The sequence below is a fragment of the Thalassophryne amazonica genome, chromosome 12, assembly GCF_902500255.1.
Source record: "Thalassophryne amazonica chromosome 12, fThaAma1.1, whole genome shotgun sequence".
Taxonomy (NCBI): domain Eukaryota; kingdom Metazoa; phylum Chordata; class Actinopteri; order Batrachoidiformes; family Batrachoididae; genus Thalassophryne; species Thalassophryne amazonica.
The window spans coordinates 3422646-3439325 of record NC_047114.1 but is presented as its reverse complement, the minus strand read 5'-3'; the positions used below and the strand labels follow the sequence as shown (position 1 = coordinate 3439325).

Sequence of the window (16680 nt, the reverse complement as noted above, 5' to 3'; positions counted from 1 at the left end):
CCCGCCTCACGCTCTATGACTGCTGGGATAGGCTCCAGCCCCCCGTGACCCTTAATTGGACTAAGCGGTAGAAGATGGATGGATGGATATCCCAGCATGCCTTAATCCAGCCACTACACCCTGCTATTTAGGTGGGCGCCATTACTGAGGTATTACCTAGATTTACAGAATTTGATAGTATCTCACTAGACATGCTGACAAAACTTGTAATGTTGACAAAAAGCACAATCCATGAAGAGAAGACGGGTGTTGTTACCCTGTTAGTCCAGGTGGGTCAGCGTGGTGTGGAGGGCAAAGGTCACGGCGTCCTCTGTTGACCTGTTGACCTTGTAAGTGAATTGGTTTGGGTCTGAAGTGGGTGTTCGGAATAACATGATGTGACTTCTAACCAGTTTCTTAAAACACTTCATCACCACTGGTGTGAGTGCAGCAGGCCGGTGGTCACTGAGGCTGGTTATGGGGGATTTCTTGGGTTGGGGGACAATGGTGGAGGTCTGCAGGCATGATGGGACAGCAGACTGTATCAGGGACCGGTTGAAGATTTTGCTGAGAATTCCAGTAAGCTGGTCTGCACATTCTGTCAGTACCCGTCTGGAGACATCGTCGGGGCCCGTTGTTTTGCGTGGGTTGACACCCCTCAGTGTGCGTCTCATCTCGTGCTCCCCCACCGTGAAGTTGCTCCCAGCCACTGATGGCGGCGTGGCTGCTCCTGGTGTCAGAGTCTCAAAGTAAGCAAAGAAGAGAGTTAACTCTCTGTCAATATGGCGTCGCTTTCAGCAGCTCTGATGCCGGGTTTCAGTCAATCAATCAAATTTTATTTGTTAAGCGTCTTACAACAACCTAAGTTGACCAAAGCGCTGTACATATAAAAATCGCATTTAAAATATAGTTAAAAAGAGGAACACTGATTCATTTTATTCCCAAGTCTAAAAAGACTAAGTATCAAAAGCACATCTAAACAAATACATTTTGAGTTTTGTTTTAAAAAGGGGCAGATCTGAGATGGCACGCAAGTCAAGGGGCAGCGAGTTCCAAAGTTTAGGACCTGCTACTGCGAAAGCACGATCACCCCACTGTTTGCTTCGAGAGCTGGGCTGCTCCAACAAGTAGAGCTGTGCAGATCGTAGAAATCTGCTGGGCTGGTGAAGAGTCAGACTCTCACATAGATACGCAGGTGTGAAGCTGTGGATGGAGCAGAAAACAAACAGGAGAAGTTTGTATTGGATCCTGTATTGCACTGGCAGCCAGTGGAGAGAGCGCAGGGTTTGTAGTTGGTGAGGTACTGGACCCCCGTCCACGCCTGCTGTTGTTACTGTCCAGGTGGCCATGGATCCTCCTCCTGAAGTCTTCCTTATTGTTCCTGATGCCTCTCTTCAGGTTGGTGCCAGCTGTGTAGAGAACCTGATCACCAGCTCTGAAGGTGGAGTTTCTCTCTCTCAGCAGCTGCTTCACTTCCCTGGTCATCCAGGGTTTCTGACCCAGATGTGTTTCTCCACTGTGGCCGCATCTACAGTTCTTAATGTAACACAGTACAGTGTCTGTAAACATGCCCAGGTCCTCATCCTGAAAGACGTCCCAGTCGGTGCTGTTGAAGCCGTCCTGCCCCGTCTGGCTGTGTTTTCACTGTCTTAATGGTGGTGGGGGTGGATATATTGCAGGGATATGTGGTCGGACTTGTGGCGGTGGTGCAGGTCTGCTGGCCCTGGAGCCTCGCTGTGCTGTAGTACAGACTGTCAAAGGAGTGCCACTGAGGTATGAAGCTGTCACTCAAGCGGCACCTGAATGCCAACAAGGTGTCACTGTCTTCCAGTACTACTAAAGGGATGGTGGTGTTGCTTCAGCAGATGATTTCTTTTGATTGACAGTTGAGTGACATAATAAGGCTGATGTTCCCCTTCACAGACCAACGTGATTTAACTATGAGGCATTAAAATCAGGCAAACATGTTGAAAGCATATAAATAAAAAGTAAGTCCCTTCAACTGCTTCCTTGTTTTCACTCAGGGTCGCCACAGCAAATCCAAGGCAGAATTGGCACAGGTTTTACACCCGATGCCCTTCCTGGCGCAACTCCACATTACATAGAGAAATGTGGCAAGTGGGATTTGAACCGGGAACCTTCCACACTGAAACTAAGCGCACTAACCACTTGTCCACCCCCCCCCCCCTGCTTATTGCCCTTCCTGACACAACTCCAGCGTCACCTGCTGGTGTGCCCAAGTCCTTATGCTGTGCTCAAACGGACAATGGCGGAGCAAAGCTGAGCACTCAACAGCCAATCATCTCAGCGTCTCGTCCTCAGGAAGACCAATCCTGAGACGCAGCTCTAACGGCCAACGTGTTCCCATTCTGGTAGACCAATGGGAAAAGGCGTTATATTCGGCAGCAGTCAGCAGCGCGAGTTTCGTCTGTCGGATGAGAGAATACACACATTCGCTGAAGTAAGTCATTTCTCCTTCATGATCTCTCGCTGTTAGCAAAACAGGGATTTTGGTATGTATTAAAGCCATACGATAAATGCTATGTCTGTGCTAATTTTGATCGGAAACTCTCGACTAGCTGCTGCTATTGTTTGCTCACTTCTTCATCTGTAATAAGCTGCCTGGGCTAGTTAGCATAGCGATCGGTGAAAACCAGATGAAAACAAACAAACAGCCCACAAACTGTGTTCCCAGACAGTTGGGACAAGATTGTCAGAGAGAAACCATCCATCATATGTTGAAATAATTTCAGTTGAGGGCAGTCAACTCTGATTTTAGCCCTGCAGTAGCCGTGTTATTGTTTACGAGCTTGTTCATCTGTAATAAGCTGCCTGGGCTAGTTAGCATAGCGATCGGTGAAAACAAACATCAGAAAATTAAACACTATAGCTGGTGTTATAATTGTTATTCCGTCGTTATGATCAAAAACGCATCTGTCTCTGACTGCTTAGGTGTGTGTCATCTTGAAATCATAAATTAGAAACAGTATTTGTGTGTTGGTGCCTGTGGTGTAGATGAATTGTCAGTGTTATGTTTAGGCTGTCTGAGGTTTATGTCAAAGCAATTTTTAAAAACCCGGTATCGTCATTTCTGACAAAGAAAATTTGCTCTGTCTTGTATGATATCCTTTTATGGTGTGTGTGTGTGTGTGTGTGTGTGTACATGCATGCATTCGTTAGGGGAGAGGATGACTATCTGCTTCACTCCAGTGACTCATATCATATGTTTTGTTGTACCAGATAACCAACATTAATTTTCAATATGGACCACAAGACCTTTCAGTGCAATGTGTGCGATAAAAAGTTCACTGAGAAGTCAAACCTCACTCGCCACATGAAGATCCATGATCCAAAGGAGCATGACTGTGACATCTGTGGGAAGAGTTTCACCACCAAACCCCAACTGCACTTACACCAAGAGCAGCACCAGTTTCCGACTCACTCTGTATCAGACTCTGCTGTACGAGGCCCACACAGCTGGATCTTTTGCATCATCAACTTCATCGACATCTCAGAGGGGCATCCTGTCCATGGTAAAACCTGCTGGCACCTACACCCCACCCATTTCCCAGTCTCCCCTTCCATCTGCTCGCATGCTGAGGCATGCTCACCTAGTCCAGGAGATGGAAATGATGCTTGTCTACCACAACCAAATCCTCAGTGTGACCGGTGAAATCCTGATGGCACAAGAAAGGCATGTATACAGTTATCACATTGTACATCATAGAAAATATTGTTAATTAAGACCACCTAATGAATTTAGATTTTCTAATGACATTTTGATTTTGTCTTTCACTAAAGCTTCTCAAGAAGATCTACCGTGATGGCCAGGGCACCACACAGTACATCATGGAGAGAACCGGCGGAGGTGACAAAGGCGTGGTGAGACGTGGAGGTAAGCTGTTTAAGCACTTCACTTGTGTTTTGTGTGGAAAGTAAATGTTTAGTGCACCCACATATACTCATCTCCTGTGTGTTTTATACATTTGTAGGTTGAACTTTGAAGAGCCAGGGCCAGAGCCAGGGCCTTCGCACCATCCCATCCAGCTGAAGCCAGCTGCTGCCACCGCTGCCTCCCACGTGCCACCCGCCATTTCAGCAGCACCAGTTCTCCTGGTGGTTCCAGCCCAGCCACAGGCTCCATCCATCAGATTTACTGGGCCATTCTGCACTCAGGTCTTTGTTCCTGTTTTACCACCTCCTGCACTCACCGTCAAACCCATAATGCCCAAGAAATCCGAGAGGCCCTGTGGGGCTTGCCAAGTACCTCAGTGTGGTGGCCAACGAAAGAGGTACACACCTTCAAAGGAGAAAGCATCTGGAAGCAGCCAGAAAATTTTCACATTTTGCCCTGCTACCAACAAATCAATTATGCCTGGTTTTGAAGGCGTAGTATATAACTGTTATGAGCACTTAAAGTGTGGTGGACAAGGAACTAGAGAAGAGGGAAAAACAATTGACTGTACCTCTAATATTTGTTGCTGTTCCTTGCCTCATCTCATGCCTGGATACTTTGCGCACTTTGGGCATGAGATGCTAAAAAAAGTGCACTATTGTTACTTTAGTTCATATGCTATTCCTGCTTTTAAAAATTATATATATATATATATATATATATATATATATAAAAAATACTGTTGTTTTTATAAATTATATTTATAAGTTGCTTTTTTATTAATATGTAATATTGACATATACTGTACCTCTAATACTTGTTCCTGTTCCTCCACCCTTGGCTCATCTCATGCCTGGATACTTTGCGCACTTTAGGTGTGAGATGCTAAAAAAAAAATAGTGCACTGTTGTTACTGTGTTCAAAAGCTATTCCTGCTTTTAAAAATAATAATAATTATATATATATACTCAACAAAAATATAAACGCAAAACTATATATATATATATATATATATATATATATATATATATATATATATATATATATATATATATATATATATATATATATATAAAATACTGTTATTATAAATTATATTTATAAATTGCTTAATTTATAAATGTTATTGACATATTTTAGTTACTATAATCAATTAAAATAATTATACCTTAAATAATAATACCTTAAAAATAAATTTATTCATATAATTGAATGAACGTATTATTTACATGTTGATGCATTTACAATATAATTTTACACTATTAATAAAAACTCTTAGTAGTATTTGAAAGTGTCTGTGCTTCTTACTTGGCCTTTGCATAACTGTATTAAAAGTGATAAAGTGATGGTGCTATGTTAAACTTTGGCTATGATGCCTCAATGCTTCCAGATTCATCAAGGAAGCTCCTTGGGGCCAACCTGGCAAACCTGGTAACAAGATCACAAGTAAAAACCTGTAAATAACTACGTATGAATACTGAACTGAGGTATATGAATACTTACCTGAGGTATTGGAATAAATCCACTTATAACCTGTATAAAACCACTATACGGGGGGCAAGAGTGGGACATAGCAAGCAATACATCAAAGTAATTAGAAGTCTTTGTATCTTCTCCCAGACGAAAAAAGGGGTGTCAATACACACTGTGCGGTCTCCACCCCCTGGGTGGTCACTACAAGAGCTCAGACTGTCTTCCACACAGTGAAAGTGTACTGAATAAATTTGTACTGCCTTTATAGTTTATGCCAAAAATGCAATGATTGTACACTTTTCTGTTTCACTATGTGAATCTCATCAGTCTACATAAACTCAAACTACGCAAACAATGGAAAAAAAAGTTGATAAGTGGACCTTATACATGGCATTTCTGTAAATAAGACTTCAGTACTTTCAACACCAGAGGGCGTCCTTGCATTTGATCATTTTTCGATCAATCCCAGGATCAGCCATAGGGACTTGGGGGGGGTCATGAGCCGTCCCCAAGAGGTCTCCCATCCAAGTACTAACCAGGCCTCGAATTGCTTAGCTTCTGAGATCTGACGAGATCAGGCTGACACAGAGCAGATCGGCTTTTAATTAACTGGGTGTTTCACAGTTTGCCATAATTCCCCTGGCAGCCGCCTACAGTTCCCAGAATGCACCGCGGTAGCAGCAGAGTTCCGCTGTCTCACATTGCGTATAAACAATGGCAAAGTGAGGATGTTTAATGGTGCCGATTCAGCGACTTCACGAGCGATTATGATGACAAGTTCGCTCAAGTTGAGAGGGTTATCGAGAGGAGGTGTGTTTACATTGTGCCCTAAACCGGAAGTCTGCTGAAACGACCTCTCGCGTGAGTCACGGACCGCCAGCCAGCGCGAGATTTCACAACTGCGAAACACCGAATGAGGATGTTTCGTTTTATTTCTCTTGCGCTCTTACTTTCGTATGTACGGTAAATCCCTCCGCCACGCGGAAGCGTCCCTGCTGCTGCTGTTAGCTAAACAAACAGAGGATGTAGCATTTAGCAGCGCCTTGGTTCGTTTTAGATTAAATTCGCTGGTAAAAGGACGTAATTATCAGTATTATTTTAAACCCTCATATATTACCTTGTATGATCCAGCATGGCTACGTGTATTCCCTTCCAAAGCCAGTTATCTTCGATCATGGAGGTTCTGGTGAAAACAGCAGTAGCAGAAATCTCCAAACTCGTCGACGATAAATGTGCGTTTTTACATCTGGAAATATCTCGAAAACAAACCGAGAACGAGTTGCTGAAAAGAAAATTACTCATGATGGAGAATAAAAGATCGCAGCTGAAACGAGGATTTGGTACGATTCATTTATTTTCAATTCTGTGAGATTTTAATTAAAAATTACATTATAATGTGCTTTTATTTCTGCAAAATAAATATTTCGCTTTGGTCTAATTTCATTTTTTTAATTTACTTTTTTTTGTATTCAGAAAACTACAGCGGAACCGACGTGAGCTCAAACTGTCCCCGGCCGGCCTCAGGGATGAAGGTCTGTTTCACTAACATCATTAATTTTTTTAAAGAGAAAATATTTCGTGCACTTGCTGTGTACTTTATGCAGAGGTGCGCAAACTGCAGATATTATACTTCCAAAAGTCACTGCCTTTTCCAGAAGGGCTCTGCACACGTCTAGATTTTTGGATAAGGTGATAAATTGATGTTTTGTTTTTTTAAAAAACTCTAATTAATCCCTTTCCCTTAAAAGGGTTAGTTAGGGTTTAAAATTTCACTGAAATGGATTAAAAAATTCTGCAAATTTAGACAATGCTTCTGGATTTGCACAAAGGGTTTGCACACTTCTGGAAGTCTTGTGCAGTAGAATTATGTACAGGTCCAGTTTTGGACATGTCCATCTTTACAGAATACGTGAGACATATTCATGGAATTCTGAAGGTCCTTGATGGAGAATATGTCTGAATTGGGTGCACACGTGGGCAGTGAGCTCATGTCTCTGTGTTGAGAGGCGCCTGAGAAGACTTTACCCTATTCCACTAAGCACCGTTTCTTCCCGTTTCAGCCCAAATAGCAAATCAGGGAGCGTTTTGAAGCATCACAGTCACTCCTTGATCCATCTTTTGTTGATCTTGAACAAACTTGGTATACACAGTAGTTACGGCCCTCATTGGCACTAGGTTTGAAATTGGAATAAAATTTTTGAACAGCTCAAAAATTTCACCGATTTGACAAATCGGCATCATTACGTGGCCGCTTAAACTTCAGTCATGTTTAAACATCTTTAAAGAGGTTAGTCCCAGTGAGTACAGCTTTATACTTTGTGCTCAACTGGGGTAAAAATTTGAAGCAAAAGCAGCGTTTGTTCTGGCTGAGAAGACAGTCATGCGCAGCTTTACTTTCATTTTGGAGCAGGTTGCCAGGTCTGCACTTTATAAGCCAGCCTGACAGGAGGCATGTCAGAGTAAGCTGTTTCATCCTGTTTTTGCACTTTTTCTGAATCGTGGGGGATTGTAATAGAACGGTGTCCTGTGGAATAGTAATTGAGTATTCTATCGATTATTCTGGCGATTAATCGAGTAAACGGATAAAAAGTACTTTATCTGTAACACTCAGGTGTTACAGATGAAATTGCTGGATAGTGTTTGCCGAAACCTTTCCAGGAGAATGAAGGTCCAAGTCTTTATAGTCCTGGTGCTTTCTGTCTTACCATGTAGTTGTGTGACTTGACTGGTTATGGCTATTTGGGGCTCAGTATTGATATTAGAGAGTAAAAAACTTTGCCGATATATCTATAGATATATACATAAAAAAATGTCAGTGTCACATTTTGTTATCAAACCCATGACAAAGAAATGTAATTTGAGGTTTGATGTTTTACAGTTTTAAACATGAACTTTATTATAAATAACTAGAAATATGACCAACAACCAGCAAAGGTACATCACCCTGCCTTCACTCTATTTGGCAGTCACTGTGTCACTTTGCTCACGATTTAGACTCTTACTGTCTATTTTGCCCCCACCTAGCAGGTGGCATAGCAACCGCTTGTTGTTGCTGTAAAATGTCCACTCTGACTGAAAATGAATGACAGCTGGTAGCTTTGCCTCTGTCTCTTGTAGCTAATGTGTCCAAGCGGTGATGAGGGTCCCAGCCATGCTTAACAACTTTGTAAACAATGCTGTGGGTGTGCCTTCTTTTGGACAAACTATGTAATGACACCATTTCCAACAGCCATTGTTTATTCAGTACAGTTTTCATATTGGCAAAAGCAACACAGACACTGATATGTTTGTGAAATCTGCATATTGACCGACATTGTCTTGGTCTACCCGGGTAGTTATGACCCAGGACAGTTCGTGTGGTAGATGTGGTGGTACATGGCAGCAGTGCCTGATCCCTGACCTGACTGTTTCTGAAATGATCTGGTCCTCGAGGCTTCAGCCACAGACTGTGGATTCCAACCCACTACTGCTGATTCAGCATTTAGTTGTTGTTCATTGACTGGAGAATCTGGTTTCTTTGTTATTTTGTTATTTTTGCAGTATTAATATTTTAGACTGTGGTCCGGAGGAGAAATAATTACTTGAGTAATAGATCTGATGCTCATTGATGTTGTGAGACAAATGTATTTGCGTGATTTTTGTATCTCGTATTTTATTGTTTCATAGATTCAAACAGAATTTAACATAAAATAAAACATTTTTTTAATTCAAGCAAAACAGTTTAAGCAGCTATGATCCCCGTGTGAAAAAGTACTTGTTTAAAAGTACATAGTTCGTCCAAAAATTAGGTACCAGTTCCTGACTACAGCAGCAGCAGTTGTTGTGGTGGAAAAGCGCCTGTTTTTTTCCTGCTTTTGTGTCTCTGCCTGAAAATGTTTTTTTTTTTTTTTTTAACTTAGTCATGGCAGTAATGTTTTTTAAATAATAACCAGCTGTTATTTGTCTTGTTGCTGTTTAGTTCCCTGAGATTGAAGAAGCAGGTTTTTCTTTCACGATTAAAGAGGAGAGTCCAGATGAGACGCTGTGGATCAGTGATGCCACTGAACCCACCGGTGAGTTAAAAATAAATCAATAACTTTTAGTTACTGATTGACCCAGAGGAACTTTTAGTGATGCTGTTTAAAATGACATCACATCTCCTCCTGTGTTTTTTAATGTCGGTAGTTCCTTTCTGACGTGGAATTCCTGAACTTGTGAAACATTTAAACTGTTGCTGTGTGAAGCAACTTGACATATTTGGAAAATTGTTGATGTCACTTCAGAGTTTGTTGTTGTTGAATTTTATGAGAATGGAGTTAACAATCATATCTTTAACGGTTAGATGAAATATAGCCAGATTTTGCTGGCGTTGTAATGATGTTCCCACAGAATTGCTTGGCGGTGAACATTTCTTCACATTTATTAACAACGTTTGTAGCCGCTGACACGTCCTGATTAGACGCCGACGATACACCAGCAGGCTGATAGCGTCAGCTGCCGTGAGCCTTTCAGGAGTTATTTTTGTTAAAATGAAAACTTTTATTTTACTGAATAAACGATACAGAAAAACACTGTTGGTAATTATGTCATTACGCAGTTTGTCCAGCAGAGGGCACTCTGGCAGCATTGTTTGCAATTCGGTCAAGCATGGCTGTTATCCCCATCACCCCTTGGTCATGTTAACTGCAATAAACAGTGGCAAAGCGACTGGCTTCCATTCATGTTCAGTCAGAGTGCAAAATATAATTTTTTTTTTAAATATGATTATAAAAATGGGCGGTACGGTGGCTTAGTGATTATCACTGTTGCCTCACAGCAAGAAGGTCACGGGACTGAGTCCCACCTTTGGCCTTTCTGTGTAGAGTTTGTGTGACCTCCCTGTGTTTGTGTGGGTTCCCTCCTGGTGCTCTGGCTTCCTCCCACATCCAAAGACACGCAGGTTAGATGAACTGGAAACTTTAAATTGTAGGTGTAAATGTCTGTATGTGACCCTGTGACAGACTGGCGTCCTGTCCAGGGTGAACCCACAGAGCCATATATGAGTACTAGAGTCCGCAGTTGCACTGAGACGTGTCCCGGCAAGGAGGCATGGTTGCCATTTTGGATCAGGGCCACTCAGTGTGCACACAGATGCTCAAAGTATCTCGTCAATAAACAGGTGGAAAATGCTGGAAAGCTGCACATGTTGACAAAGCCACAAACTGAGGAAGAAGGGAGACATTTCCTTCCATAATTAAGCAGTTTTGGTTATTCTTGTTGCTTTTTCCATTTCTTTTGAGCAATAAACTGGTGTAAAGTGTCTGTGTGTCAAGTGTGCCTGTGTGCCAAATCTGGAGATTTATAAACCACGTGGAATTTTATTCAAAGTTGAATTTATTCAGTACTATGCAAAAATGGATTTAATTAATGGGAGCCATGTGGAATGAATTAATGTGCCTGTGTGCCCAGTCTGGATTGTGTGATATTTTGCCTTTATGTCTGCAGAATTTGTAAGCTGGAACATATGGGATCTGTTTAAACTTTCAAATAAAATAATAATTTTGTAGCCAATGATGCATTTACATTCAGAACTTGGCTGATGAAACCATTCGCTCATAGAATCAGAAATCATCTACAGCTGCAGGTTGTCTCGTCTGCATCGTGTGGTGGAGAACGCAGTTGGAATCCTCTCAAAGGTAATTATTTATAATATATATATATTGTAATGGATTGGTGAGCTGTGCTGAACGCAGCAGGACGTTTCAGCTCAGCTAACGATTGCAGCTGGAACAGATCGGATCCATGTAAGTTTCAACACTTAAGATTTTGGAATGTGTGGGTGTCAAGGTAAATTTAATCATACTTTCCTTACGTAATTTAATGTAAATTAATTATACTGGCTGATATTCAGGTCAGAATGGTATTTTAACACGTGTTTTGTGAGCTTTTTTGCCGTGTGCGCTCACTCGCATATCTGCATTGAAAATGTACATGAAAACATGTCACATCCAGGCACCTCGTCAATATTTTGCCCAGTTAGGAAGTGGCATGTCGCTCTCCATGAAGGGGTACTCACATTAATTAGGCAGCATTGGGAGTGCGCTCTCTAGGTCTCCTATACGGCTCTCTGGGTGTACCCCACCTCACCCCCTATGACTGCTGGGAGAGGTTCCAGTCCCCGCGACACTTAATCAAACATAAGCAGGTGTAGAAAATGGATGGATTATAAAAATGTATCCACTCCCATGGTCACTTTCCAGGAAAGGACAATTTTCCGGCCTTTCCTGTGAAAATGCCCTCAAGTTGAACAGCAACATGATTCTTGCTGTGTTTTTGAAAAGAGTTTTTGACTTGCAGGTCCTGCAGTCCAGTACTCAAATCCAGCTGCTGCAGAGAGTCAACAGTTTGATGAGGACCATCAGTTAACCCATTCTGAGGTCACCAGGCAGACGGATACCGAGTTCAGAGACTCATACACCTCGAGTCATCACGCAGTAGAGGTCAGCGGTCTTCATTTCACCGTGAAGATGGAGAAGGATGAGGACCGGTCTGGATTTAGTCAGGACAGATGCCAGCACAGCACAGGAAAACAGAACCAGCATCCTTCAGACTTTTCCATCGATGAACGAGAGAACCAGCTGTGGTCGTCTATAATTGAGGGAAACGACATTGACGGTGGTTTTCCTGAGTTTTCCAGCGTGGTGGAGGAATATTCCAACACGTTCCCAGACCACTCGGATGCTCACGTGGTTTTGAGCACAGCCAAGGTGGCCGGCGTCCAACAGGTGTCCTCTCAGAGGTCGTGTAATGGATTATACAACAGCGACGCTCAGCAGTCATCCAGTTTTCAGCCCAGACTTCAGGTGGTGTCACAGGAGGACCGGCAGAAGGACCAGGTTTACTCACAGAGGAACTCCTCCCACGTGACGCATTTGAGGCAGGCAGAAGATCGGCCCGAGAGAGAGCCTTCAGCCTCGGACAGACCGGCTCTAACGCACGCACACAACACGTTCTCGCCAAGCGGCTGTCACCCACACTCCGCCCACAGGCCGCTCTCTGCCGCGGTTCGGGGCTACGGCTGCATGCAGTGCGGAAAGACGTTTGGCCGCCTGCACCAGTTCAAACTGCACCAGCAGAGCCACAAGAGGAAGCGGGCGTTCTGGTGCACTGTGTGCGGGAAAAGCTTCCAGTGTTCGTCCCACCTCAGCATTCACCACCGGACCCACACGGGTGAGAAGCCGTACGGCTGCGGACTGTGCGGCAAGAGGTTCACGCAGCAGAGCAGCCTGAGGGTGCACCAGCGCACGCACAGTGGGGAGAGACCATACAGCTGCTCCCAGTGTGGCAAGACCTTCATCCTGATGCACCACTTGAAGCGCCACAGGATCATTCACACGTACAGCTGAGGTGAAGAAATACAGAGTCACCCGACCGAGTCCAGACAAAACCACACTTCAGAGTGCATTGTTTGTCCTCTCCCGTTTGTCTTTGCGTCCACGCTAAAGGGCTCCATACCTCAAATGTTTACATTTTTGTACGTCATACTGTTCATTTGTGACCCTGTATACTGACTGAGTAATTGGCTGAGAATGCGACCGCCATCTAGTGTCAGTCCACAGTGACACATCAACTTTATTCTCACATTTATGCAGAAACTAGAGCCCCGTCTACATATCGGTTGGCTGACCACCATCTAGTGTCCGTCCACAGTGAGACATCAACTTTATTCTCACATTTATGCAGAAACTAGAGCCCCGTCTACATATCGGTTGGCTGTTAGCGAGGCTCCATGCTTGGCTCCAGAGGTCACCTTCCATGCCAGGCAAGGTGGAGGTCAGAACTACTTGCTGCATGGTTAGTAAACCAGTTTAACCAAATTATCAAAATGTGTATCATATTGAGTATCTGGTGAACCTCCTAGATATTGCACCATGCATTACATGGGGGGGTCACCTCGAATAAAAGCTACTCCTTTCAATTTTTTACACATAATGATAAGTCACGAATGCCACGAAGTACACATTCTTGGCCGTTGATCACGAATGTGATGATTCGGGGCAGAGGCGTCAGGTGTCCTCGGGAACTGCTGCAACTTACCACACGTTACGATTAATGGCACGTGTTGCTGGAGAATTATCAGGAACCATTACGCACGGTCGAGAATAATGATCTGCGCCGTTGCGCTCGTTCCAATGAGCACTGTTGCGCATCGATGCGTTCTGTCACGTGAATGAGACAAATTGTCTCCACACACACACACACACACATGCATATTCATCCTATCATCAGCTTCTGAGCAGTTGAGATCGCTCCAGATTGCTCCTCAAAATCTAGATTAATCCAGAGTCAAAGAACTTTGTGACTGCATGCTTAGTTGAGCTCTATGTCATGGAGTGGTGCAGAGAGGAGGAGGAGACTGAGAGCCAGATGTGTGGCTTCACGTGGTTCTCGTCTTGCTCATTTACCCAAACGTCAGGCGCAGCAGCAGCAGGTGGAACACCTGCAGGAGCACACTGATGAGCATTGGAACGAGACTGCAGCATACTGCAGCAATGAAACTGAATGTGGTGCGCATGTCAGAGAAGAACACTGTCACACTCTATTAAGGATCACCACTAATGAAGACGGATCAACATGCTCAGTTGTGATCTCCACGACATGAGGTGAAATGAGGGTGGTGCGTGACATTTGTGGAAGATCTTTTGACAGCCAAAAACACGCTCCATGAAAATCACAAATATCACGCACCAACACGCACTATTAAGAAACCTATTCAGATACGTTAAGTCACGTTAAGAATGTCAGGAATGTGCCAAGAATGATGCAAACATGACCTTTGTAACGTATCCTGCCTATGTGTAAATGCAGCATAACAAACTGATTGGTAGTTGTTGCTGTTGTGTTTTTTTTTTTTTTTTAATGTAGCTCCTCAATTTAACTGAGCACAGAATTGGAGTGAAAACTTGGACGCTCAGTGTAATGCTGACAGACTTATAGTTGTTAAATATAGTAATATTACTCTCTAAGGGGGTTGGCACCCCACTGCCTACGCCCGTGTCACAGACGGTCACAGTCTGTGAGCAGGAAGAAAAACCCCACACGGATAAACTCGTTTTTATTTATGTGGAAAGTGCTAATGGATTGACAGGTTTTGTCTCCTGTTTATCTCATGTCATCCTCAAACAGACTTTAGGACGATATGGAAAAAAGTAAAACTTGGTTTTATAAAAGTCATCACAGGTTCTGTTTTTACTCAGCCAGAGGAGGCGCAGATACTTTAAAAGAAAAACAACCCTAAATATGTTTGTAAAACTGGTGCCACCACTGCGCTGTGACACACGGCGAGATGACACTTAACCCCCCCCCCCCCCCCCCCCCCCCCCCACCCCCACACACTGAGTTGTGCCTCTCGTGGTACGTATAATATACTGCGACCAGCCTTGTTCATTTCATGTCAGGATGGCGTAAATGCAAACACGAATCAGAAAACTGCTTCTGTCGCCCCATGAACATCACTGAAATACACTGCTTTTAAGTGGGTTTCATTGTAAATGCAGCTGAAAATGAACCTGCCACGACGGGCAAGAGAGGGGCGTGAAGTGTGTGTCCGACAGCACGGTTCACTCGCCAGTGTCAAGCAGACAAGCATTACTTTTCAATCATGGTTAATATAAACCTTTCACAAACATCTGTATCAGTCTTATTTTTGCAGATATGAAAACTTATTTTGAGTAACATACATAACATAAGCAAAACAAATGTGCTTTTTTGTATTGATGTTGTGCGTGAAATTGAAGACATTTTAAAAGGCTCATCCTTGTAATCTGGCCTTTAAATATGCAGATGTACAAGATGAAGGCCTTTATTGTTTTTGAGTTATCATGTTAACAAACAGGAGAGGATGGACTCATTAAGTCACTCACTGCATTGGAAAAATGGAACATTTTAAAATTTTTAAGTTGTTTTTAAGTTTAATAAAGTGCTGAGTATTTTAAGTTTAAATGCTGTTATTAATATGTTAGTTTAGTTGTGATAGCTTATTTTTTGTTTTATTTTGTTTTCACTCTTGACAGTTGTAGAACTTTGTGTATTTTAAAAGGAGACTCACCGTGTCAGAAATGGGCTGTGTACTGAAACAAGAGAATAAAAAAAATCAGGCAGCTGTTTTTCAAACACTGACGATATAATTTCCAGAACATGCATCCATGTTAGGACATTTGTGATCACACAGGTTGGAATGAGATTGTACAAGTACACTGGAAAAAAAAAAGGAACATCTAAAGACGTTGTTCCACTTGGTAACACTCAAGTGAATAAAGCTGGTCTGAATCAGATCAATAAGTTGGTATAAATATTACTTGTTAAATTGAATCAACCTAATCACAGCTGTTCTGCTCTGTGCCCGTCGGATCCTGTCAGAACTCAGAGAGGAGCAGAACAGATCCTGGACTTGGTTGGGAGACCACTTGGGAAGTGTGTGTGTGTGTGTGTCCATGTAGAACTATAGTTGCATCAAAAGGGACATCAGATTTGTGCCAAATCCCAAAGCAGATCTGCTCTGGATCCATGTTGGTGACCCTCAACATTTGGGGGCAGCTGAAGGTCAAACAACAATTTGGATTCACCGATCGTGTTTTTTTTTGGGCCAAAGTCATGTTTTTAGAATTTATTTATTCATTTTTAAACAAGTTTGGGTGTTACAGCGACTTGTATTCCAAAGCATCATATGTGCTTATTGGCAGCACGGTGGCTTAGTGGTTAGCACTGTTACCTCACATCAAGAAGGCCATGGGTTCTATTCCACCTGTGGCCTTTCTGTGTGGAGTTTGCATGTTCTCCCCGTGTTTACTTGGGTTTCCTCCGGGTGCTCTGGTTTTCCTCCTCCACATTTAGACATGCAGGAGGTCTCCCTTGCAAAAGAGGTCTCGATCTCAATGGGACTAACCTCGTTAAATAAGTATGCCAAAAAAAATAGGATTTAACTATGAAAATCAGGTTTCAGTCTGTTTTTTAGTCGGTAAATAGTCTTTCCAAATGATTACCTTTTTTTTTTTTTTTTTTGTGAACCTGTGTGAAATATACGTTTTAAAAATAAATGTGGCTTGTACTGATGCAACTTGTAGTCCAGAAAATACAGTAAATTCATGTGAGTGTGACCAATTTAAGCACTTTTAAAGTTGGTCCAACAATTTTTTTTTATTTTATTTTCAGTGTATATTTTCAGGCCTTTAACTTGACTAAAATAAAGTTAATTTTTCCTTTGATATGAATAAGTTGGCTGCCATGTTTAACCCTCTGTGTGATCACTTAATTTCAGAAATCCCCAAAACATGAATTAAGGAAGTTAACTAAGTTGAGGTAAACTGAATGTTTGT

The 16680-nt window shown here is 42.7% G+C and overlaps 1 protein-coding gene across 1 annotated transcript; it reads left to right on the top strand.

Annotated features, from left to right (window-relative positions):
• Positions 1–6334: 6334 nt before the first annotated feature.
• LOC117522356 (zinc finger protein 2 homolog) lies at positions 6335–13895 on the top strand. The gene is made up of 4 exons (XM_034183754.1): positions 6335–6687; positions 6821–6879; positions 9306–9399; positions 11663–13895. The coding sequence occupies exons 1-4, from the start codon at positions 6480–6482 to the stop codon at positions 12709–12711; spliced, it is 1410 nt and encodes a 469-aa protein (XP_034039645.1). The 5' UTR covers positions 6335–6479; the 3' UTR covers positions 12712–13895.
• The last annotated feature ends 2785 nt before the right edge of the window (positions 13896–16680 follow it).